This window comes from Schistocerca piceifrons, chromosome 2 (assembly GCF_021461385.2).
Source record: "Schistocerca piceifrons isolate TAMUIC-IGC-003096 chromosome 2, iqSchPice1.1, whole genome shotgun sequence".
In the NCBI taxonomy this organism is placed as follows: Eukaryota; Metazoa; Arthropoda; class Insecta; order Orthoptera; family Acrididae; genus Schistocerca; species Schistocerca piceifrons.
Window position 1 is genome coordinate 705,046,643 of NC_060139.1, and position 27,876 is coordinate 705,074,518.

General features: G+C 35.7%; 1 protein-coding gene across 3 annotated transcripts in view; it reads left to right on the forward strand.

Moving 5' to 3' along the window:
- The window catches only part of LOC124774939 (obscurin), a 694,794-nt gene that overhangs the window by 350,878 nt on the left and 316,040 nt on the right, over positions 1 to 27,876 (forward strand). For 2 of the 3 annotated variants that reach the window (XM_047249630.1, XM_047249631.1), the window contains 3 exons: positions 85 to 240; positions 15,208 to 16,263; positions 27,300 to 27,408. In XM_047249630.1, the coding sequence (XP_047105586.1) occupies positions 85 to 240; positions 15,208 to 16,263; positions 27,300 to 27,408 (1,321 nt within the window). The remainder of the gene's footprint in view (positions 1 to 84; positions 241 to 15,207; positions 16,264 to 27,299; positions 27,409 to 27,876) is intronic. The other variant, XM_047249632.1, reaches the window with a different exon arrangement.

Below are 27,876 nucleotides of genomic sequence, written 5' to 3' on the forward strand. Positions count from 1 at the left end.
TGTAGAGTAATTAACTTCCTTTTACTGTTTGTTGTCTACTAAGAAATAATTAGTTGTTTGGTACAATAATTTTACTCTGTACAGGTGCAGGGGACAGTGTTCCAGATGACAGTGGAAAATTGGTGACGTTAGAGAGACAGAGCATTACATATTCTCGTGGTGACGGGGATACTGTAACAATATCTGTAGCATCTACAACACATCATGAAGTAGCAACAATTTCAGATAATGGCTTGGAAGGTATGACTACTGCTCTCACTTTACGTTATGTTAAAAAAGGGAAGTTAAAATACTGTAATGAAGCAGAATGTGAAATGTTGTAGTGTATCATTGAGAACAGCAGTTTCAAGGTGTTCTGATATAAAATTGTCACTAGGAGATGCGAAGAATTAAACCCAATGATTCTTTTATCATGTATATTTCCTTACATAAGATCTTCCAATGGAAAGTCAAAAAATGACGCTAGATGTCAGGTTAAGGTGAAAGGGAACATTTTACACCTGTGTTTAACAAGGGACCTTGTGCAACACAGATTTTAAAATGAAGTTTGGGAAATTCAAGAATTATGATATTAAGAACAACATGACTAGAGTTAGTTGCAGAAAACAAATTTTCACTAACTGTCTGGTAGTAAATGCTTGAAATGAATATTCAAAAGGCTGACACGTATTTATTGCCTATTATTTAAAACTGTAGACCATCCAAAACACAAGATTAAGACATGCTGATCTCTGTCAAAAACTCACTAGGATTACTAATACCTAGTAACAAGTGTGACAACAAATACATTAAGTCATTAAACAGCAATGTATGGAGTGCATCAGAAGTGCAAGTCTGGACTGGCAGAACATAGCATCAACAAAGAACACATGTTCTGTTTTGAACAGACAAAGGGCTATGTCATTGTGTTTAGGGACTCTGTGATAAAAGAGCTGGTAGCAATGGAGGTAAATGATGAGCTTGACAAGCTGGCCTCAATTTCCTCATGAGTTCACACTCCATCATCGCAGATTTAACAGAAACACATCTATTTGAGAGTGACATAGGCACCAGACAGTATGAAGCGGCTGCACCAGGAGTCAGTGTTTTATCCCTCCACTACACATGTATCACGACTGGATAGGACACTTCATCCTGTTAGAACTGAACAAGAAACATTTCCTTTTTGGCATTTTTGTGATCTTTGCATGGCCTTTGAATGTGTAGATCATAAACCTACACTACCGGGGCTAAAGTTTTGTGGCATTATAGACATTCCCTTTGCATGGATGTGGTCATATATTAACAGCAGAAAGCAAGGGGTCACATTGACAAATGGTATCACAGGAATAAAACTGAATTGAAAGAAGGCAAACATTAAATATGTTTTTGTACAAGGTTCAGTGCATGGCCTACATAAATGATCTACCAGAGACATTAGAGGACTGTTCAGAAATGGTGATGTGATTCACAACAGTATCACAACTGGTTCACAGTGAACAGCTCAACCCTTGATATTATGGAGACTTGTATTAGGCAGTTCCAAACAAATAAGAATGACTTACGGGTATCACAACTACAGATCAGTGGCCACTCACCAAATTGAACACTATGTTAACATTTCTAGGTATGCATATGATTGACAAACTGAGGTGGCACCAGCACTTCGTTAACTAAACAAACATGGAAATTTCTCTCACTGTGTTAACTTGCAGACAGGATTTCTAGCTTACTTTATGTATTTTCATTTGATACTGCCATTTGGGAGCAGTGCAGCTGAAGTCAACGACACTACTGTATTTATTATAGAGTAGTTTGCCGTAAAGATTATTATGAAAACTGATAAATGAGCATCATACAGAAGTGTCTCCATGGATCTTGGGATTCTTACATTTACATGCCAATACATATGCTCCATAAATGTACATAATAATTAGAGCGAATTTAGGACAAATTGTGGAATTCACTACTGTAATACTAGGAGTAAAAATAATTTTCATTTAGACTATGCATTCCTGTCTAGAGTTCAAAATGAAGTTTTATATTCTGCAGCAGAAGTCTTAAATAGGTTGCTGGTAGACATCGCGCCAGAAATAGGAAACCCCAAAACATTCAGAACAAAGTAAAAGAACATTTTATTAGCTACACCTTCAATAATTTAGTAGAATATTTGTAATGTAAGTTCCAGTTAACACTTTATTCATATTAAATAAGTTTTATCTTTTCCACCACATAGACTCTGAGGTCAGTGAAGTTGCATAAATACATAGTATAAAATAATAAATAAAAACAGCAACTGAGTGGTGTAAATTGAATAGCAGTGACTTTCTTCATAACCTGGTGGCTAGAAATTGTATGTATTTCAGTTTCCCAACACATCTAGCTTAGCATTTCATAACAAAAATTATTATAATAGCAAGAGTCAAAATACATAATAATGGATCAGGAACACTGAAAAAATCACATTGACATCCAGTTTTACACTGTTGTCCTGAAAAACACACAAGTGTCCAGGGCATTCTCTGTCATCACTGTACAGAATATGCCTGTTCATTTTTAATGAAGATTTTTACATGAATACAAGACTTACCTTCCACAGTCACCCAACTGCACAAGCTCTGATGCACATTAGTACTAATATGTGCCATTGCAAGAGGTAGCCCTCTTAGTGACATAACTTTCACACATTTGTAGCAAACATTCTATGTGAATTTGCCTACCTTTGTGATATGTTCTTCTTTTGTCTTTGTTGTCAGTAAAAATCAGTGCTGGTTCCACAATTCATGGTACCCTAATCTACATTAATGATGGTCACAACAATTGCACTTTTCACATCTGCCAATTATATTCAATATAATTATATGTGTAAATCACCTTAGCTGCATCTGTGTATTATAGCTAAGTAATCGAAGACCTTTAGTGGACGCACAAAATTTTGATCACCATATTCTTTTTGGAGACAAGTAAATATGGGGAAAATTTAATTCAGTTGCAATACTCCATTATGTTAAATAACTGAAGTGTTCTTTTGAAATTTTACTAGGAATATGTAATTGAACAATTACAGTAAAATGTGAATGATGCCAAAGAGCATAAGAAAATGAATAAAATTTTTAGATGCTAAGGTTTAAAACTTCAAATTTGATTACCACTGATTTTAAGTTTTTCATCTCCACATTATAAGCACTCTTTTTAAAAATCATTAAAGGTAAATTTTATAAAACTCCAAAGGACATAAATTTATAAAAAAACAAAAAACAAAAATGAAGCAAGAATCCTGTTTACATTGTACATTGGATTTACACACACCAAGTATAGAACTTGTTACATAAAATTTGTGTGAATTTTAACCACTGTTTTGAGAAGACTCCTGCTTATCACCTTCATTTGAAGTAGTAGGCTGCAACAAGAAGCTCTTTTATAAGCTCTTTGTCATGTCTCATCTTGCCCAAAGGAGAACAATGTGACTTTAGAGCACATTGATTGTTTCATTCACACACTTTTCATTCACTGTAAATCCCATCATGAAGGAGAGCCTTCAGCAATGTGGAAAAAGTCAAGTTATGCATTGCCAGGGAAAAGTAGCTATTACTAGAAACATCTGTAAAGCATACTAACAATAAGTCATGAATACAGGCTGATTAAAATTACTTAGTAGTTGATGTCTATCACTACAGTTTTGCCACATTGGCTGCTGCTTGAGTATAGGTGACACACAGCCGGTCGCTTCACAAGTGCTGTTAAGTGGCCTTCACATATTTAATTTTTATTGACCATACTAGTTTGCCATACCTTCAGTATGTTGAAATTACCTTCACACCATCAAAAATATTGTCAGTTGGCAACACAGTTTTACAAAGTGAAGATGTCAAATGCCTTGAAGAAAGCATGTGCCACAGTTATTGTAGCTATAGCTCATAAAGAATGGAAAACAATGGAAAAGAAGAAATAAGTACGAGAGTGACTAAAAAAAGAAACAGCTTGTCATATGTTTATTTGCTGACAAGAATCATAACCACAAAATGAAAGATGTCATAAATTATTTTCTGAGCAGTCTTACATCTTATGACAAATTATTAAAGTTGACACAACATAAAATTGAGAAGCAAAATTCGCTAATGGGAGAGGCAGCCACAGTCGATGAGAGATGAGATGTAACTGAGAAATCTGGCAACAGGCTGGAAGTTTAGCGCTCTAAAATCAGCATACACAGTTAGCAAACATGTTTTTGATTCTGTGAAGTAATTATATCTACTCAGGTAATTAACTCTTTCAACATTTTATGATAGTGGGGTGAGGCTGACATATATTTTGCAGTCATTGTATATATGTATGATGAGGCTTCCATGTTCCAAATTAATAAAGAAAGCCGTGCCATAGTAAATCCTTTATTGACCACCATAAAGTGATAAATACAACTGCTACTGCATTGTTAAATTAAAACTGTTTTGTGCTGAAGAACTACTTGAAAAATTCAATCTGGGAGATGTTTTACTCAAAGACGAACTGAAAGCATAAACAGTGCACACTAATATTGTGTGGCTGGTTTACAAAGCTCTGCCAGCTTCTAAGTGGTGAATATTGTCAAACCATCAATGCTCAACTTCACACAGTACATATTGACAGTATGAAGAATATTTTTGGGAGCAATAGTGCTGCTTGTCGACATTTCTAGCACTGACAGTACATCAACACATGCCCACAGGCAGTGAATATACTGCCAGATTAATAATATTATTGAATGTGTGAGGGTCCCCTTTACTTATGTGTACTGCAGAGCAATTTTGACAGAAGCCACTGTGAGATATGACAGAAACATGAGATGATTTCTTGACAGCTTATTTGAAATGACTAATGATGGAACTGCTAACTTAATCACAATCTCAAGATGTGCCAATTGTCTGAGAAAACAGGCCTAATAGCAAACTGTAATTTCACGTTGGTGACATGAAACTATTCTCACACAGGCATCAGGAGCTGATACGGTACAGGTTACAGGTTATAAGTGACACATGCACAGCACATTGAAGTAAAGTATACTGCTTAAAAATAAGGAAGCTGCAGGCAGCTGCAGTATCCAGAAGAGGGTAAATATCACTCATTTCAGAGTCACTGGAACTTTTTGAAGTGAATGAACAGCTGGAAGCAGCAATAAGGTCCAAGAAGACCTTCGTTATTCCATGCTTCATCAATTACTCACTTTGTAATTATTATAACAGCCATCCAGTCCATTTCAGTGACATTTCCAAGGCCCTGATTAGTCAGTTTCTCAGTGTTATTCCCAGTACACTTTTTATGTTTGCGAGCAACATATTACTCCATTTGCTCCCAAGTAAGTGCAGTTGTCTTAAAGTGGCAGTGATAAGGTCTTACAACTTTATGTCTGTATTTATGAACTACTTCATCAACAACATATGTTGGAAATTGTTGCTTATGAAGTGAGTTCTAATAATTCTACTTTTTTCAGTGTGTCATCCATATTATCTTTGTGTTGCAACACCTGAATAATGTCTTTCTTTCAATAGGAGTGGGCTAGAGTCTTATTCTCTAAAACTGAATGGCATGGAGCATTGTGAAGAGTGATTACTGTTGAATTTTCTAAACTTGGTAACAATGTATTTTCAAACTAATTTAAAAATTTTCGTGATTTATATTCTAATGGTATTCTGTCGCTTCTTTCATCTGAAAAGCAGTGGACAGTCAGCAATAAAGCTATGGTAGGTACCAGCATCAGCATCCAAAAAGAATAATTCTGCCACCTTTCCTTCTCCTTTGTCATCACTCTAGTTTTTTGTAACAGGATAACCCGTATTCTTCCAGATTTCATAGGACCAAACAACCTTCTCGAAATTAAGGTCTTTAATTTCACATGAAAAACTGCATGACCATTGACTGTGTCTTCTGGTTTCATCAACATTTCATGGCCTGAAATATTTTTGTACTTCAGAACCACTCACAACAGTGATTTGCTTCCTTCTAAAAGTTTGGCTTTGTGCAATGTCATACAAAGCTTATCTAATGTAGACTGATCTCTGTTATGATACTAATTGTATCTGTGAAAAGGAATTGCTTCTTGTGCAAAAGAGGTCAGATTTGTTTCACATTTTTGAATGTTTCTGTTCTTGCCCAGTGTATGAAGACAAGAGGATTCAGTTCGTATTTTGCTTCTCGTATTTTTCTTTACCAATATGAAGTGTGGTGGTTCACTAACCTTAGCCACATCTGCGGTTCACGCAACTGCTTTGAAAATCATTACGACAGGTTTCCCATTTTCTGCCTCCCTCTCAAAGAATTCCCACACATCGCACACAAGTTTTCACAATTTCCTTGCCAAGCTTTCATTGCTGATATCCATGCATTTTTTATACAGCACTAGCCATACAATGAAAGTGAAATGAGCATTTGATATGGAAGTTTGCCAGTGGCAAGCAGTTTGGGTGTGATGTTGAGTGCTCTGATTGGAGGAAGGCATCCCCAATGTGTGAAGTGTCAACTATAAAGTAATTTCAGTAAGACTGCTGATCTACTTCTAGATTACTTTATATATGTTTAACTGTACTGTGTTGCAGAGTGAAAGTAAGTTCCACTTACACATGGTGACCTCTGGGGACATAAAGATCATTGAACTGATAAGGTCATGTGAGAGGAGCTTGTGACAAATTGCTACTGATTCAAATCTGCTCCCTGATCTTAAAAGTTTGCCAAATTCATAGAAACACAAACACCATATAGCATATGACATGGAGTCTACTCAGTTGTCGGTCATGTTACAATAAATAGGTCCCTTAATGGACACAATCTGCTTGTTGGCGTTTATGGTACCCTGCTTATTAAGATGCACACAATTGATCAACATGGCACCAGTCATATAAATACTATTATATATTTGAATATAACAGAGGGAAACATTCCACGTGGGAAAAATATATTTAAAAACAAAGATGATGTGACTTACCATACGAAAGCGCTGGCAGGTCGATAGATACACAAACAAACACATACATACACACAAAATTCAAGCTTTCGCAATCAATGGTTGCTTCGTCAGGAAAGAGGGAAGAAGAGGGAAAGATGAAAGGATGTGGGTTTTAAGGAAGAGGATAAGGAGTCATTCCAATCCCGGGAGTGAAAAGACTTACCTTAGGGGGAAAAAAGGACAGGTATACACTTGCACACACACACATATCCATCCGCACATACACAGACACAAGCAGACATTTCTGCAGACCTGTCGTTTATTCCCCCTAAGGTAAATCTTTCTGCTCCGGGGATTGGAATGACTCCTTACCCTCTCCCTTAAAACCCACATCCTTTCATCTTTCCCTCTCCTTCCCTCTTTGCTGACGAAGCAACCATTGGTTGCAAAAGTTTGAATTTTGTGTGTATGTATGTGTTTGTTTGTGTATCTATCGACCTGCCAGCGCTTTCGTATGGTAAGTCACATCATCTTTGTTTTTAAATCTATTATATATTTGTGAATGGTAGATCAAAAATATGGGGCATGTTCTGTTAAATATCTCAAAACATGGTGGAACTACACTGTGTTAGGAATTCTCAGCTGTATAAAATGTGTTCTGCTATCTCTGCTGTCTCTTTCCGTGAGAAAATGCAAGCAACAAACTGTTTCAATGGCAAAACATAGGAATCATTCCCTGTAAATAGTGCTGTAAAGCAGGGGTGTGTGTTAGCTCCTACTCTGTTTGGCATTTTCTTTTCCCTTCTGCTGAGATTTGCTTTTGAAGACTGTGAGGAGGGAGTGTATTTACCTACGAAGCCTGATGGAAATCTCTTCAACATTGCCCATTCAAGACCAAGACCAAAGCCAATACGGTTGTTATTCATGAGTTGTTATATGCATATGATGCAGCTCTGGTTGCAAACTCAGTTACTATATGAAGTGGAAAATTTGGTCTTACCATCAGCCTCCAAAAGATCATGGTGCAGGGAACCACCAACCTTCTATCCATCAGCATTGACGGCAATCCTCTCCAGGTAGTTGATGACTTTACCTACTTGGGATCGACAATATGTAGCAACGTTTCTGTGAACACTGAGAATACAAACAGAATTGCAAGAACATCGGCTGTCATGGGTAGATAGAAAAACAGAGTATAAAAAAATTGACTACTCACATTAAAAACTAAATTGCAAGTATATAAAGCTTATGTTATCAGCACCCTTTTGTTGTTGTTGTTGTTGTTGTGGTCTTCAGTCCTGAGACTGGTTTGATGCAGCTCTCCACGCTACTCTATCCTGTGCAAGATTCTTCATCTCCCAGTACCTACTGAAACCTACATCCTTCTGAATCTGCTTAGTGTATTCATCTCTTGGTCTCCCTCTATGATTTTTACCCTCCACGCTGCCCTACTCCCTTGATGCCTCAGAACATGTCCTACCAACCGATCCCTTCTTCTGGTTGTGTTGTGCCACAAACTTCTCTTCTCCCCAATCCTATTCAATACTTCCTCATTAGTTATGTGATCTACCAATCTAATCTTCAGCATTCTTCTGTAGCACCACATTTCAAAAGCTTTTATTCTCTTCTTGTCCAAACTATTTATCGTCCATGTTTCACTTCCATACATGGCTACACTCCACACAAATACTTTCAGAAATGACTTCCTGACACTTAAATCTATACTTGATGTTAACAAATTTCTCTTCTTCAGAAACGCTTTGCTTGCCATTGCCAGTCTACGTTTTATATCCTCTCTACTTCGACCATCATCAGTTATTTTGCTCCTAAAATAGCAAAACTCCTTTACTACTTTAAGTGTCTCATTTCCTAATCTAATTCCCTCAGCATCACCTGACTTAATTCGACTGCATTCCATTATCCTTGTTTTGCTTTTGTTGATGTTCATCTTATATCCTCCTTTCAAGACACTATCCATTCCATTCAACTGCTCTTCCAAGTCCTTTGCTGTCTCTGACAGAATTACAATGTCATCGGCGAACCTCAAAGTTTTTATTTCTTCTCCATGGATTTTAATACCTACTCCATATTTTTCTTTTGTTCCTTCACTGCTTGCTCAGTATACAGATTGAATAACATCAGGGAGAGACCACAACCCTGTCTCACCCCCTTCCCAACCACTGCCTCCCTTTCATGTCCCTCGACTCTTATAACTGCAGTCTGGTTTCTGTACAAATTGTAAATAGCCTATCGCTCCCTGTATTTTACCCCTGCCACCTTCAGAATTTGAAAGAGAGTATTCCAGTCAACATTATCAAAAGCTTTCTCTAAGTCTACAAATGCTAGAAACGTAGGTTTTCCCTTTCTTAATCTAGCTTCTAAGATAAGTCGTAGGGTCAGTATTGCCTCATGTGTTCCAACATTTCTACGGAATCCAAACTGATCTTCCCCGAGGTCCGCTTCTACCAGTTTTTCCATTCGTCTGTAAATAATTCATGTTAGTATTTTGCAGCTGTGACTTATTAAACAGATAGTTTGGTAATTTTCACATCTGTCAACCCCTGCTTTCTTTGGGATTGGAATTATTATATTCTTCTTGAAGTCTGCGGGTATTTCACCTGTTTCATACATCTTGCTCACCAGATGGTAGAGTTTTGTCAGGACTGGCTCTCCCAAGGCCGTCAGTAGTTCCAATGGAATGTTGTCTACTCCGGGGGCCTTGTTTCGACTCAGGTCTTTCAGTGCTCTGTCAAACTCTTCACGCAGTATTGTATCTCCCATTTCATCTTCATCTACATCCTCTTCCATTTCCATAATATTGTCCTCAAGTACATCACCCTTGTATTGACCCTCTATATACTCCTTCCACCTTTCTGCTTTCCCTTCTTTGCTAGAACTGGGTTTCCATCTGAGCTCTTGATGTTCATGCAAGTGGTTCTCTTATCTCCAAAGGTCTCTTTTATTTTCCTGTAGGCAGTATCTATCTTAACCCTAGTGAGATAAGCCTCTACATCCTTACATTTGTCCTCTAGCCATCCCTACTTAGCCATTTTGCACTTCCTGTCAATCTCATTTTGAGACATTTGTATTCCATTTTGCCTGCTTCATTTACTGCATTTTTATATTTTCTCCTTTCATCAATTAAATTCAATATTTCTTCTGTTACCCAAGGATTTCTACTAGCCCTCGTCTTTTTACCTACTAGATCCTCTGCTGCCTTCACTACTTCATCCCTCAAAGCTACCCGTTCTTCTTCTACTGTATTTCTTTCCCCCATTCCTGTCAATTGTTCCCTCATGCTCTCCCTGAAACTCTGTACAACCTCTGGTTTAGTCAGTTTATCTAGGTGCCATCTCCTTAAATTCCCACCTTTTTACAGTTTCTTCAGTTTTAATCTACAGGTCATAACCAATAGATTGTGGTCAGAGTCCACATCTGCCCCTGGAAATGTCTTACAATTTAAAACCTGGTTCCTAAATCTCTGTCTTACCATTATATAATCTATCTGAAACCTGTCAGTATCTCCAGGCTTCTTCCATGTATACAGCCTTCTTTTATGATTCTTGAACCAAGTGTTAGCTATGATTAAGTTGTGCTCTGTGCAAAATTCTACCAGGCGGCTTCCTCTTTCATTTCTTAGCCCCAGTCCATATTCACCTACTACGTTTCCTTCTCTCCCTTTTCCTACTACCGGATTCCAGTCACCCATGACTATTAAATTTTCATCACCCTTCACTATCTGAATAATTTCTTTTATTTCATCATACATTTCTTCAATTTCTTCGATTTTGTATAGCTGTGAAATGTGAACAGCTCTTGATAAACACGAAACCCAACTGAACAGCTTCCATCTCCATTGTCTCCAGAGGATCTTTCAGATCTCTTGGAAGGAGTATTCAACACCAAAGTATTACGGCTCGCAAGCACAACCAGCATTCATGCACTCCTGAGCCACCAATAAGGTGGTTGGGACATGGTCAGATGCATGGATCCTGAGCGAATCCAGAAATAAGTGCTATATGGAGAACTTCAGGAGGAGAGTGTGAGGTCAGTAGGAAGATCTCACCTTCGCTTCAGGGATGTCTGCAAGAGAGATCTAATAAAGGCCAGCATCGATCCAAGTCAGTGGGAAAATTCAGCTGGTGACCATGTCAAGTGGTGACAAGCTGTGCGCAATGGGGTTGAGCCTGCAGAGAATGAACACATGCAAGAGGACATCAGGAAGAGGGTAAGACGGAAGGAGAGAATGGCCTCTGGTGGAAGTCCTTCACATTTCAATTGCCCAACCTGCAGTAGAGACTGCCACTCTTGAGTGGGGCTTTTCAGCCATAGCAGATGTCGCAGAGCTTGAACCAACTATGCTACACCATCATCCTTCAACGATGGACGAATGCCATATAAAATATGTTGATTAACAAGCTTTTTAAAATAATTTTGTTTTAGAAATCTGTTTAACATTTTAGGCAGTTGATTGTACAGTTTTATTCCTTGGTAGGAAGTGCTGTTACGAGTTTTACATTCACTCCTTCTTCTAAAGTTAATTCATTGTAGATCTAATTCCATGGTCATGGATAAAGCTGTTCATGCTGCACTGCTTGAGGGTATTCTTATGTTCTTGACTGGTAAATCTTCAATATTTTCAGCAGACTTTATTAGGAGCTCAACAACTATTTTTGGTTATAATTCTTACAGCCCATTTTTGTAGCTCAAAAACTATGACATATTTCGTGCATTCATCCCAGACAAAAAGTTATAGCTAAGAAATAAATGTATGCGTAAATAGTATGAAACTAAAAGGAATTGGCTATTGCAAGCTGAGATGTCTCTAAGGACATAACATGCTGATGTCATTCTGTTCAGAGTATCTTTGTTTGTTCACACCACTTCAGCTGAGAATAAATTTTCATTCCTAGAGATTTTATGTTCATTACACAGCTACATTAAATGTAAAAGTGTCACTTTACCTCTTCGAACTGAAATTGATGGCATTTGTTTTCTTTATGTTGAATTCAGCTGTATCACATATAGAGAAATTGTAAACTTTCTTAATTTGCTTGTTATCTTGTTTTTTAGTGACTTCAATGTTGTTGTAATCAGCATAAAGATTTTTTTGTGACTAACTATGTTGGCAGGTCATCGATGTACGGGGTGTTTATAATTAAAGTTAAACTTCCAAACCATTGTTGAAATGACACCACTGGTCAGAATGATGTCAAATTGCAATGGAATATTATTGGGGAAGTGGGAAAATCTATGGCAGAAGAAAAATAAATAGTTACAAAATATAAGGATAGATGGTGCTGTAAGCATCATAATTTAATAGTGGTCGACAACAAATGAATCATACAACAATGCCTAAGATGTACGTTTGACATTAAACAAAGTGTAGTACTCACTGTGTATGGGTGTTAGTTACGTAAGCCCATCAATCACAACAAGGTCATGTCACATCAGCTGGGAAAAATCAGTTTTTAATTGTCCTGAAGCCAAAAACCGCATAAAAAGCATCATTCACATCAGTTTTTAATTATCCTGAGGACAAAAATCACAAAAAAGCATCAATAAAAATCTAATCAGATTACTAATTTCTGTGTGACTGGCCCAAAACATGTTCAATATGCTGTCCACCATTCTCTGCAACAAGTTGAAATCGAGAAACAGCATGTTCCACAACTGTACGAAGTGTTTCTGGGGTCATGTTCAAAATGTGTTGCCCATTGTGTGCCTTCAGTGCAGCTATATTTGCAATTGGAACATGTAATGGTCGCCTAGTCGTTGATATAGCTAATTGCTGTAATCACACTATTTCACTCCCGTTTATGGAGCTTGTTAGCACTTGATGTTTGGTTGGCGCCATTAAAATGCGTTGTAGTAATCGCTGCTGCTTGCTGGATCGCTGCTGTGTCTCGATGCTGATGCTGGCTCTAAATCTGGTTGTCTAGGGTTAAAAACATGAGGTCCCGTGTTTTTTATGTGCATTTGATGATAAAGAATGAGCGAAACCAACAAATATGTAACCTTCAAATATTTATTACTTTGGTGGCCATCTTAATTCCACTGTCCACCAAAGACCATGACACAACACAAAGTAGTACTTCCATTACATGATCTTTGCATTGTTTATCCACCTCAAACAATAACACACAAACACACTTTACCAAAGTGACATTCCGACTGCCTCCCGACCGTTCTTGCTGCTTGTATTTATAACATTGTCAAAGAACTACTAAAAAGAGATATAGTTTACAAGTCACATGTACATCTGTTATCATAATTTGTGCAGAAAAGTTATTAATTTGCATCGAGTGACATAATTTAACATGTTATTAAAATGACAGACAGATTTGTAGACTTGACAGAATAATTCTTTGTTACAAAAAGGCCGTTTTTTAGAAGTTTGTCAATTGACTTCTCTAATTTGCATAAATAAGTAATTAACATGAATTATTAAGAATTACATTGGTTTTCGTCTAAAATAGGATTGATTACGTGAATACTGAGTGAAAACGCTCCTAGTGAACGAATGGGTTTCACTGGGTGATTTTTATTTAAGGAGATCCAAAATACCTAAGTTGGCTACTATTTTTCGTACTTCATATTAATTATTTAAGATAAACTTAGTGTTTTTACATGATGACATTTGCTGTATCAGTGATCAAGTGATATTAACTTTTGTGTGGGTCAGTTATTCAGTATAATTTAATGGGTTGACTGTTTATGGAGACATGTTGTGCAATCATTGTTAACATACACAATAACTCTTCTATAATCATAAATACTCGTTAAACTGGTTGAATTTGGAGGGTATCACTTACTTCATTAAAGTAAAGCCTTTAATATGTTCCGTTACAAACACTGAACGCAACATCTTTCAGATAGCCCCACAGCCAGAAGTTACTTGGATTAAGATCAGGTGATCGGGACAGCCAGACTGTAGGGAAATGGCGGCTGATAGTTCTAGCATTTCCAAAATGTCACTTTAGCAGCTGCTTAACTGGATTTGCAATGTGTGGAGGTGCACCATCTTGCATAAAAATGATCCTACCCACACACCCATGCTGTTGGAGAGCTGGAATGACATGGTAGTGCAAAAGACACTCACAGTGCTTACCCTTGACGGTACAGGTAAGAGGACCAGAAGCACTTCTTTCTTCGAAAAGATATGGCCCTTTGATAAATGATATCATAAACCTGCACCACACAGTGACCTTTTCAGGATGAAGTGGTACTGGTTGATTTGCGTGTGGATTTTCTGTTGCTCGTATTCGACAATTCTATTTGTTGACATATCCTGTTAGATGGAAGTGGCCTTCAACTGTCCACAAAATCTTCCACAGCCAATCTTTGTCCACCTTCATGCAAGCAAGAAATTCTAAAGCAAAGGTCTCTCTTGCTGGCAGGTCAACAGGAAGCAATTCGTGCACATGGGTAGTTTTGAATGGATAGCAAAGAAGGATGTTTCATAGAATTTTATGCACCGTGCTCATGGGTATGTCAAATGTTCCGGCAATTCCCCATGTATTACATATTTGCACACCACCACTTGTCTCCTCCTGCATTGCTGTGGCCACTGTTTCCACTGATGTCGAATTAATTTGTTTTCTCCCTCTACCATGTTGCACACCAAAAGAACCGGTCTTTTCGAATTTCTGAATCATTTTCTCCAGACCAATGTCAGTCATCAGACCAACACCTATTTTCAAACCCTTCAGTATCTGGAACTTGTGCAGAGCAATGTGGGCACAGTCATCATTCTTGTAATACAGCTTTATACAAGCAGAGCGTGATCCTGCTTTGAGACAGTCATGGCGAACATCACAGATGCGATAGGGGGCAAAGCCATGTATCCAGCATGTTTATACCAACTTCAATGGGTTGTGCAGGACAGCTGTTTTCATTTACATCTTCTGACACATACAGCACCATCTATTGATCAATTTTCACACTACTTTTTTTTCTTCTGGCATACGTTTTCCCCCTTCTCTGATGATATTCCATTGCAATTTGACATCATTCGGACCAGTGGTGGTATTTCTCCAACGTTTTGAAAGATTAATTATAATCACCCTTTATATCATGACCAGTATTAGTCCCAAAATGTCATCATAAGGAACTTCTACACAAATGTGTTTTGGTTCTTATAAGTGTTTAACTGAATGTTTTCCCTTATAATAATAATAATTGCACGTGAAAGACGAAATAGGCAAAGGAATTTTTTTAAATCTATGCTTCTCTTAATTTTGTAATAACTTGCTTGAGTTCATCTATTAATTACACAGTATATTTTTAAATGAATCATATTTTTCTTACAGGTCCATTTGCAGTACACTCTATTTCTGAAACAAAATCCACCAGAGTTGTCTGCGAAGAATCAGATGGCCCTGAAAGTGAGAGAGGTGTTTTCCTTAAGAAGCGTAGCGTTACACATGAAGAAATACAAGGATCTCAGTCACCATTTGTAAATGATCAACAAAAAAATGCAGACAAGGGGAAACTGTTGGAAGAGAAATCCGCTGAAAGATATGAATTTTCTAAAGAAAAGATCCATCCTACAGAGTTAAAAAGGGAAGGACCAATGTCAGGTGTTACATTTGAGGAAATAGAAGACAGCTCGCCAAACACACCTGATATTCACGATATTAGTCACAGGGGAGGAACAGCAACAGTTGAAGAACCTGAGAGTGAAGAACAGCACGTGAAACGATTGAAGATAGATGTCAGTAGAGGTGTGTCCATTGTGTCACTTTCTGAAGATGAGGCTACCAGCAGAGCTAGTTTGTCACCAGGGGCTATCAGTGAAGAAACCTTGGAAGTACACAGAATTGAAATTGGCAGCGTGTTTCAGGGTGATGTAAAGGATATTCCAAACGAAACTAAGAAAGGAAAACTGTTGGAAACAGAAGGTGCGGTTGAAGTTCCTAACTCTCAGGAGGAAACTTTAATTTCTGATGTTGGTTCAGAGAAAGATAAAGGAAAAATGTATGAAAAACAAGATATAGGTATAATTGAAAGCAAACCAAAAGATGTTACAGGCAATGAAGACACACCAGAAAAAAATGCTCTAAAGAAAGGTCAGCTTTTGGATTCTGATAAAATAGATGGTATATATTCACTGCAGGCGACAGAGCCGCATCTGATAAATGAGATGCCAAAATCACAGACAGGTAAAGAAATTATCTCAGGCATCAAAGAAGACATTGTAAATGGTGTTCCAGAAAATCAGTTTCATAGGACTGTGTCAGAGGAAAAGGCTCAAAAAGCAGTGTGTGAGGATGATCCAGAAGTAGAAGCACTCCTGAAACGTATTCAAAAGCAGCGCAGTGTTTTGGAAGAAATCTTGGATAAAGAAGGAGAGCGAAAAACTGAAGGTACAGTATTAATGCTCGAATTGCAAATAGATTTGCACTCCTCAGGCAAAATTGGTAGATAAATTTTAATACCTCATAGATATTTAAGTGTGTGTTTCATATAAAAATATATCTTGTTTTTTGCACATGTTCCCACAAAAACCCTGAATCTTTTAAAAGGCATTTTTCCTTATGAAATTTTTATGACAGGTACAACAATGAAAGACTTGTTGACAATTACACTTTTATGATTCAATACATAACCACATGTGGCTGCGGTGTTTTCTTTCATTTGCACAATTAGACCAAAGGAAAGTGAAAGTAGAGGTCATATAATACACAAGACACATGTAATGCTGGGTTGGAGTGTATCACTGAAAGTGGGCATTGTTTGTGGTTTCTGTTTTAACTGTCTGACACAGGTTTAGTGGAAGCATCTCTCATTATTATTATCATTATTATTATTATTATTGTATCTTAATATTGACAGCTCGGACCACATAACTTCAGTACATCATCTTTTTTTTCTTTTTTTTTTCTTTTTTTTTTTTTTTCCATGCTTCCTGTTTTACCAAAACTCCTTCACCTTATCTCCATGTTGATTTTTCTTTCTTCTTGATTTCTTTTTTTTCTGCTTTGAAAGCCATCTAAATTCAGTTATCATTTTTTTTATTATTATTATTTTAATAACAGACATTAATTTCAACTCGTATGCCTTATAGTGATATTCAAACTTATGTAATTGGCTTGGAAGTATTTACAACAGTGACAGCTGATTGCATGTGATCTACCATCTGAACTGGTACCCATCACCATGTTAATAATTAATATATTTAAATATTCATCATTGGCTAGCATCAAAATATCAATGATGTATGTTTATACTTGAAAAATAACTGTTTTCATAAATATATGTTGATGATAGGAAGGCAGAGGCCTGTTACATTTTTAGCAAGAAATTGACGTGCATATCAAAACTGGCAGAATTTTGGGGAGGTTGATGTAGTCTGCAAGACATACTGATTGGATAATTCACTGGACTGCTTATTATTTGGATTGTTTTACTGTCTTGCTACAGAGTCATGAGGTTACATTGAGTGTATACAAATGAGTGTCTTTGGCTGATTTTTATTTATTATTAGGTGGAAATTCATTTGACAGTCTCACCACAGTGAATTGCACTACTTTCTCCATACTTCTCTCTCATATGGTAATGTATATAAAGTAATATATAGTGTACTATGATATCAAAAGCCTCAAGACAAGCCACTGGCTGTACCCATTGTGATGTCAGGCTTCTTAGCCGAGGTTGTGTAAGCACAGGCACAATGTGTCATCTTCATAGACATATCTTAGTGCAGAAATAATTCATATTATTGACTTAGTTGCAACAGGGCTTGACTTTTATGAGTTCAGTATTCTGTCACAGAGATTCCATAGCAGATACATGTGCTTCACTCCACTGTTAGTGATGTTTTGTGAAGTCAAGAGGAGAGATGTGGACCCCTCACAGTTGGAAGTGTCATGGAAAAACTAAATCAAATCATCTCTCTGAGTAACCTAAGAAGTGTCATACTCTGTTATATACAGTAGAAATTAATTGTCCAATATCCTTGGCAACTATTGGAAAAGTAGAGAGAGAGAGAGAAAATCTATTGCTGTTCATGTACAGAGATCAGTCGCAATGAATCATTAATGGGTGTTAGAGCTTGACATTCTGAATCATCTTGCTGCCCAGAAGTCATTGGTCACAGATTCAAATATGTTTTGTGATTCATAGTGATGCAAGCAATACCATCATAAGTCAACAGAGAAATTAAAGGCAGTTTTATGGAGAAATGAGTCACAGTAATGATGTGTCACTCAAATGGTCATGTTTGGGCTTGATCCCCAGCAAGTAGTATTTAGCTGGGAGTGTTGTAAAATGAGAGGGTAGGGATGGCAAAATGAGTGTTGCTGTCAATTAAAACATTTTAAAGAATATCATACTTCCCACTCTGTGCCAACAAAAAGTATTTGAAAGTATTTGTGTGGAGAGTTAGCATTAAATGGAAGTGAGATGTGTTTGACAAACAACACAAGGAGCACTGGAATAGAAGTTTTTGTAATGTGATGTTACTGAAGAATGCTGAAGATTTGATATGCAAATCAGATAAGAAGTGAAGAATTACTGCAAAAATTAAGAGAAATAAAAAATGTTGTGGAACAGCTTGACTAAAAGGTTGATAGGCATCAAGGAACAGTTAATGTGGCAATGGAGAGAAGTGCAAGGGATAAAAATTGTGGACAGAGACCAACATTTAAATATGGTAAGCCAGTTCTAATGGATATAGACTGCAGTTTCCATGCATATATGGAAAGACTTAAAATAGATAAATCATTGGGGAGAGGTGCATCAAACCTTTCATCAGACTGAAGTCCATAACAACAACAACAGTAATTCATTTCTTTCTCCCATAACCATTAAAAGCAAGAAATGGCAAATTCACTTCATTGTTTATGTTTTTACTTTATATCTGCATTACTTCTTTCTAAGAATTTCTCACACTTTTTGTCAGTTTGTCTGTTAGCTCCCTCTGTAGAGTCTTCAGTTAGTTTCCGTGTGGATTCTTAATTTAATGCTGTTGTGTAGTCCTTCACTATAGCCTTAAAAAAGGAGATCTGTCATAATGAAAAGTTGATACCTATTTAAATAAGTAAGTGTTTTATGTAATAAGATCAGTAGCTTCAAGTTTCTGGAGTAGACTAATTTATATCAGTTTCTCTTGAGTAATGCTGTAATAAGCTCTGCTTCTCTGTCCCATACAATGCATATGATGCAGTTTTCCAAAGCACAAAAATTCTCATCTGTACTACCATCATAACATAGAATCCTTCCTTAAACTTGCATAGGATGTGTGTTGTTTCATTTATAGTTTCTGTTTAAAACGTTTTTTTTTCTTGTAAAAACTACAAGAATGAAAAGGTATGGTGATTTGAAAACCACCATTGCAAATGTGCAAAACATTAAAGTCATATCTTCCGATGATCTGTGTCTGTAAAATCATAATTTAAATGTGAATCACAACCATTTATGAAAATATATCATACTACTGGGAGCTACAAGAAAATGCATGTTCCCTTCTATGTTTTCAAATTTACAGTCACCATTTTTTGCAACTAATTAAAAAAAAAACAAAGATTTTGAACGCTGATGAATTATTAGCACTGTGTTCCAGAAAACTAAAGTGTACTTATATATTTCAAGTTAAATTTGTACAGAAGGGAAGTGAGGCAGAATACACAGAATGCAAAAGTAAACAGAAAATCTGTCTCAAACAAGGGAACAGCTTCTTCCGGAGAAAGAATTATTTCAGGTTTGATAGTTCATTCCTGAAAACTTCTAAATCAGTTAATAGAGTCCTTAAAACATTAAGATGATATATGTTAAAGATCAAGATTTATATCTTTGCTCCAGTCATATAAACAAATAATTTATTAATTGGCGACTCCATGTTGTCTTGTGCACTACGACCAGGTAACAGGTATACTTGAAAAAAGAGACAGCATTGGTCGTATATTTTTTACTATTGCAAAATCGATTTTCTGTCACTGAGTGACCATCTTCAGTGCTATATTGTATAACTTAAATTGGGATGCACTGTTGTCACTAAACTTAACAATATAGCACTGAAGATGGTCACTCAATGACAGAAAATCGATTTTGCAATAGTAAAAAATATACGACCAATGCTGTCTCTTTTTTCAAGTAAACAAATAATTAGTTGAGCTCTTCAACGAAACTAGAAGCACTTCACTCCCTGATCCTTACTGAAACTGAGCTACAAATTCCTTCTTAATACACTTGTTATCAATAGGATTTGAAACTCTAGTGAAAACGATAAAAAAATCTCATGTGTTTGGTAGATTGATACTAACATGCAGAAGACATCTATTTTTTACATTTATAATTAGATGTTATGTTTTCATGTAATGAAACAGGTCTATTTTTTTAACATTGCACTACTAGGAAATCTGTACGGGTTTTAATTTACTGATTGATTTATAAAAGGTGATTAATTATAAAGTATTGTCTCATATATTTCAAAATGTGTAAGTTGATACAAAAACTACTGATATGTTTAAATACGGCATCCAAGTAGTCTGACTTTGAAGAGGCTGGAATCAGATAATATAAGAGCTGTATGTGATTTGTGGTCTAATTATACTCTTCTAAATTTACTCTTATACAAGTATATTTCCTGCTTCAGATACTTTAAAATATTTGAAATAACTGATTAATAGTTGTAAAGTGAGTTACTCGTGAATATAATTCTGTTTTATTTACCAGCTGTGCTATCCACTAACATGTTCTCAGAATTATTAGACATGTTAGAAAATTAGTAAAGATCTAATAATGCAAGTGCTATTTTATTATTATTATTATTATTATTTTGCTTTTTATGCTGTGCTTTTATTTCATTTATACATTTAACCAGCATTATTTAACACATATATTTGTAAGGGTTTAGTAGTTTTTATTTTTTCTGTGTGAAATAAATATTATCTCTATTGTTTTAAACAAACAGATTTTAATGTCTATATTTCTCTTTTTAGTTTTCTGCAGTTTCAGTTTTTTGGTGTATGGGGTGATGTTACACTTCATTTCTACTAATAAAGGGAATACTTCAGGAGAACAAGAGCTGTTTTGCAGCGGTTTTTTCGTTTTTAAATGTATTCATGCAGTACTTATATTGCAATAGAGCACTGAAGTAATCAAAAATGGACTTTTTAATGCCATTAATAATAATGCTTCAGGTCTGACCTATCAAAAGATCTGGTAAAATATATGTTTGCCATTCTTTATGAAACAAATAGGATATTTCACTTAAAATCAGAAGCTAATTTGTTTTCCATCCATAATGAAAGAAAAGTCTATTTTTTGTGTTTGTATTTTTCCTGTAGTTTTTATTTTGAAATGAATCATCAATTTTTAATATATCACTACCATGAATTTTTTGTGTTTGTAATGTTCCCATCCAAAAATGCAAAAGAATGAAATTGTGTATCATAATGTGTAGTGAATGTTTTTTTGACATCATTTAATTTCCTTGAATGCTTGATACTAACAGACTCATGTATTTGGAGTGCATGTTCTAACAGTTTGCCTTTCATTTTTATTGACTGTTCAGTGATGGAGACAAGCATATTTTCTGGAAGCAGGTATGATACATGGTAAGTTCTGTCAATATTGTTTAGAAATTTAATTTTAATCAGTTTATGTTAACTTTAGTAGCCTGTAATTTGGTAATCTATAGTGCAAAAGGGAGCAGAAGTAAATTTTACTTTAAACACCATGGAACATAATTAGACCTCATGTTTAATAATCATAATTCTAAAGCTGTAAGAAATGTATATTATTGCAATAAAAGTGGATCACTTAATAGTTATAACATAAAATTTTGGCCAGTGAATGGGATGCCTCGACAGTGCCATGTCAGCTCCTTACCGTAAATTTTACTTGTTTCATTTCAAAATATGTATAACTTGAAGAGCAATGCTCTAGAAGATAGATTGCGGCTTTCATTAAAATGAAGTGGTGAATGGTAAATCTGTACCTAAAATTTGGAGCTGTTAATATTCTCTGCCTTTCGAAATACTGTTATTTTCAGCGGCAAGAATTTTAACACAAATCTGTGCATGTATGGCCACATCTTTGTATTAATTGGAATGAGGGAATAGAAATGTGGAGGTATAAGGCAAATAGAATAGGGATGAGGAATATGGTGGAATGTAGCAAAGAGTATAAATGCGTAGCAAATTAATATGAGGGCAGTTCCCCATGTAGAGAAAGAACAAGGAGAGAAGAGAGACTTGAAAGAACAAATAACCTATAAAGATGAAAGAACAACAAGAAAAAAGAGCCATTTGTTTAAATATGAAAGAAGAGAGCCTGTTGAATCAAAGACAAATTCAATAAAGAAAACAGATTAATTAAGAGACAGAATTGTTTCCCAGTACTACTTTCAGGAGGCAAGATACGTAGTACTGCCAATGGATGCATGTAAAGGTAAAAGGGGCACACTGCCTTGTGTCTCAGAAATAATCATTCCTTCATCAAGGAAGAGAGAGGGGAAAAAAGGAAGGGCAGTTTGCTCAGAGGGATACTTGTATGTTGTGAGAGTGATGGTAGACGAAGGTGAACATGGAGGCATTTCTCCTCCCCAACGAAGCAACTACGTTTTCTGAAAGCTAGATGGTGTGTCACTTTTATATGTGTCTATCAGCAGTACTATTTATTTAGCCTCCTAAAGCTAAGTACTGGCCAACAATCCTATCAGACTCATTAGTACCTTCATATTCTCTAGTGAATTTATGTGTAGTGTCTGCCTTAATGTCCAGTTCCTGGTTGTGTCCAGGTAGTTTTTCCACAAGGTGTGCAGGGTCTTTCTTAGAGTGCATTTCTAATTTGCCCTCTTATCAGTCAAAGAAGTCTGACCATTCAATTCACTCTTATTTCCTTATACCTGATGTATGGTAAAGAAAGTCTCACTGTTTATTCCATAATATAAATTAACAATTACTTTATATGAATGTAGTACATTGCTGAAATTTTGTAAAAATTAGTAATAAGAACTCTGTTGAAAGTAATGTGCAAAAAACAAAATTAAAATTGTTGAACAAGGTTTTTTACCTGATTTCCTGTTCACAGGCTTAGCTAATTCAAAAAAAATTAATGCATGGTATTGCAGTACCTATTTCAATAAATAGAGCAGAGCATGTAACCACCAGAAGGTACACAGCATCAAGTGTGAAGCTCTGCTGTAACCGCTGGATGCCTCGTGGCAATCAGTGTGGTAATCAGATCTAATATGAGCCCAACAAACAAGTGCAATAATTCCAATAAGAACTTTACAGATGTTTTGCAAGCAGTCTTGTAGACAAAACAGTAGTTTCTGAATACCATACCAATAACTCTCTGCCTGCTATTTGGTTTACCTACAAGTCTGCTGAACAGGAACCAGATCTTTTAATTTTTGTAGCAGATCTTCAGAGGAAGTGTCATCCTTTAAGCATCTGGCATTTAAAATTTTTCAAAATTTCATGTGAACTCTCTCTCACCAGTCAAAGAAACATATTATCATTTTACACTGACATTCTTTGTGTACACTCCATACCCCCTGTTAGTCTGACATGATATGTGTCTCAAACACTTGCAGCAGCCAAGTATGGAGCATACAGATTTTTTTGTACGCAATCTCTTCTGTAGAGACTCTCCAATTTCCCACTGCCCTACCAATAAGTTGAAGCTTGCTATTTGCTTTCTGTACAGTTGAGCCTATGTGACTTCCAATTCATGTGTTTACAGATTGTGATTCCCAATTATTTTTGATGAGACTAGAGCTAGTTATGAGTCATTAAGCCTGTTGTCAAAGAGTGCCAAACTTTTACGTTTCATTAAGTGTACTACTTCACATTTCTCTCTGTGGAGACTAAATGCTAGTCTTTGCACCAGGCAGCATTATATATATATATATATATAATTGGATATTTATGAAAGTTTTATGAGATATTATTTGTTAATATTGATAACTGGATCATTGGCAAAAATTCTGAAAATACAGATAATACTATCTCTCAAGTAAATAGTATACCAGATGAGTGATAGTGGTGCTTATACTCCTTCCCAGGGTGTAGCAATTAAAACTTTTGTCTCAGCCTGTGACTCTCCAGTGAGAATTACATAGCCCTTTTTGACTGCCAAGAAAGTTTTCACTCAATTACAAACTTTTTGCTATACATTATTATGGTAGTGGATCAAAATTGAAGGTCTAGAAATAACTGATAGAATTTAGTTATCTTTATCCATGGCACTCAGAATACTGGTTTTCTAGGTAGTACTTTTGTTCTAAATAGACTGTTATGTTTAAAATGTCCAAGGAACTCATTTTGTTCTAAGTAGGCCATTTATTCTTAAAATTTCCATGGAAGACATGTTGTACCAGGTAAGCTATTAGGTATGTTTAAAATTGGATTATGCTATAGGATTTTTGTTACAACCAGATATGAGTGTTATAGGATGTCTGCTCTGTGAAACAATTCTAATTCCTTTTTTATTTATTTATTTACCTGCTCAAGGGATCTTCAGTAAATTAAGAGTCTACAGTGGAACTAAATCTATTATAGTTGCTATACAAAAGTAAATAGAATTTCATTGGGACTAAGGTCCCATGTTTAGTTTTAGTGATTTCAGCTACTGCTGAACTCCAATGTTCCCATGTTGGAGTTTTAGTGATTTCAGCTACTTCTGAACTCCAATATTCTATTCTATTCTGTTATGCTCTATTCCATTTTATATAATATGTAACACAGCCCAGATGTACTTTTGGAAGGATGTATTTTGATCACCAACACCTCTACTTCATTTTTATTTTTGATATTGTTTGTGTGCCAAGGGTAGTTGGGACATAGGCTCTCTCTCATCTATAATCATTATGCTTGTTATGTACTTCAAATTTGTGTGACAGACCATTCCTCCCAACTTAAACAACTCTCTATATTGCCTAAATGAAATGATTTTATCTCATGTGAGAAATGGGTAACACTATCCATTTTACTGAACCTTCTGTGCATGAACATCATCAAAGAGGTCATGTGTGCTTATTTCCAATAAGTTGTGAGGTTCCTAAAACTTATTTGGCAAGCAATACAGCTTCTTATAAATGTAAGCATGAAGAGTTGAAAAGTGATACACTTATCTTTCTGACCTCTGTGCTAGATCAAAACTATGATGACACGGACAGTGGCTGAAAATTAAGATATCTGAAATCTGTGTTGCCACTAAAAAATTATCTCAAACAAATGTGCTGATGTAGCACATGTGGCACACATTATATGTCAGCCTAGTCGTGACTGACACATAACTGATCATCTTCAGCTCTGGGACTTTTTTTTTTTTTAACATAATGACTCATTAGGTCATTGTCAGAGCATTCAGGGAGCCATGTGTCATAATGATGATAACTCTGTTATTCATTATATATTCTAAATACAGTTGATGTAAACTGTAAAAAATGTTTTCTGTATGTATATGTGTATTGTAATAGAAATGAGAGCCTCCCATAGAATGCCACAAATCATATGTATAATTACCAATTGAACAACATTGACATGAAGATGAAAGTGCTAAAAATAATTACCACAAAAATTACCAAAATAAAAATTTAATGGAATCGTATTGTTTCATATAGTAATCAGTAACATATGATCTGGGATTATAAATCTGAAATCAGATACATGCCATTTCAACAAAGTGCAATTAATTCTTTTGTGAGAAACTGGCTGCAAGGTAATGATTGTGGGAAGTGCCTAGAATCAAGTGGTCGTGACTTTCATTTAATATTAACAACATAAGCATAAGAAAATCTGAATCATACAATGAAAAGTGATAATGTAAGTTTCTGTAAAATGATTGGTATCAAAAGAAACAGGAAATTTCAACCAGTTTTATGTTGTATTTGAAGTTAATTATATTGCATTATCGCCAGCTATTAATATCTGAAAATTTAGGGTACAGAAACAAACAAGGTTCAGTTAGAAACAATCAGTTCAATATTGCCTGAATGCTTGTTACTAACATTCCATTATTGATGAGCAGTAAATTCAAGATAATTGTATCTCCCATGTAATATGTTTCTGTCATTGGTAAGTTTCCAAACTGTCTGGGTAATTTTCAGAATTGAGACAACATATTAAAAGAAATTTGCAAAATGAGAAGCAATTGTGTGTGTGATGAAAATCTACTGCAATCTGAAGGACTGTTAATTTTTAGATCTTGGGGCACAGGGGTTGAAAGGTGATTTATCTTAGGACAGTCACCTAGGTAGAAAGGTGTATCTGGTGAAAACTGTAGGAAGTACCCCTATAGTGTTTGTAATGGGTGTTATTTAGAGAATCTAATGACCATACTATGCATTGAAATTAAGAAGGAGAGACTTTTTAACTGGCTGTCTTTATATTTCCTGAAAGTAGTACGTAAAAATATAAATATTGTTTTACAGTTCTGAATGGCTGTTACGTAGAAGTTTCAGGGTTCGTCCATTTCTCCCTCTCTCTTCTCATGCGTGCTGTAACATATTATTTGTGTTATATTTTTCAGATTACAGGCATGCAGGATACAAATGGGCAAACAGACCAGACTTTGTAGGTTCTACACAAAAATCACCACCAGAGTTACCAGTATGTGATATTGTTGATCATTAATTCAACGTGGAGATTTCCTTGCTGTATGGCTAATATATATTTTTATCTAGTACTCATTGAATTATTGTTTCCAAATGGACAGTATTATAAATAATGGTGGCTCATCTGGAAATTATCAGGAACTCCTTACACATTATCTAGAAAACTTTGAGAAGTATTGCTTTGTGTTTTAAACAGTGAGGTGAAACATCAGCTCATATTAAAGCCACTCTTTTGCCCTTGAACAGCAAATCAATCCTTGTGTGAGACATTCAGCACATAACACAAATCTGAGATAATAAAATACTATTCACAGTCATCTGGTTCCACATTTGTATGTCTTCTTCCTTTATAAGGTGAAAACTACAAAAGGAGAAAATTGCAAATACTTAGGAATACATCTTTTGTTAGAGTTACATGAACACATGTTTGAAAATAATAAAGACAAGCACTGTTGAAAAATGCTAAGTGTGAACCATGAGCAATATGTTAATATATGGTATACAAAATCTCATCAGGTTTCATTATATATTTTTGTGGAAAACAGTCAGAAACATTTTTTATTTCTAAGCTAATTTCTGTATTAAATGTCTTTGATTTATGAAACATAGACATCTGACCTACAATGTGCATTATGAAATACAGAATGAAAAAATTGTGCTAAAGTGTCCCAAAGCTATGTACTTCTTTTTACAAAATTACACAATACATAATTTGAATATAAGTCATATCCAGTTATATATTGTCACTAATTTTTTGGCTAATTTTGATTGTTAGTTACCATATTTTACAGTTTTTTTAAGTAATTCCTATAGCAATTGTACTATTCCTTATAGCTCCACCAGAGATAAATTCGTCAAATTTGGAAGACAGAGAAATATATGAGTCACTTGGAACTGTGTTTGAAGTAAAGGCAAGTGGAATTCCGAAACCAGATGTGAAATGGTGAGTTGCTCAGTTTCTTTGCAAATTATTGATAGTATCTTGTCTACAAATAATGTATTTACTCATAATTAAAACAAACAAACAAACAAACACACACATACACACACACACACACACACACACACACACACACACACACACACACCAACACCAACAGTGACACATCCATACTATGTTTGCAATACACATGCACAAATATTTTGTTTCATTATATTAAATTTTTCTTCTGTTTCTCTCACCTCCCAACCCTGCTTCCTCCCCCTCCCCCCTTTCTCTCTCTCTCACTCTCTCTCTCTCTCTCTCTCTCTCTCTCTCTCTCTCTCTCTCTCTCTCTCTCTCTCTCTGTGTGTGTGTGTGTGTGTGTGTGTGTGTGTGTGTGTGTGTGTGTGTCAGAGGTTCGGGACTTGCTACACTTCTCTCAATGTTTTGACATGTATGAAGGAAAGTCTGGGACGGAATAGCAGCTTG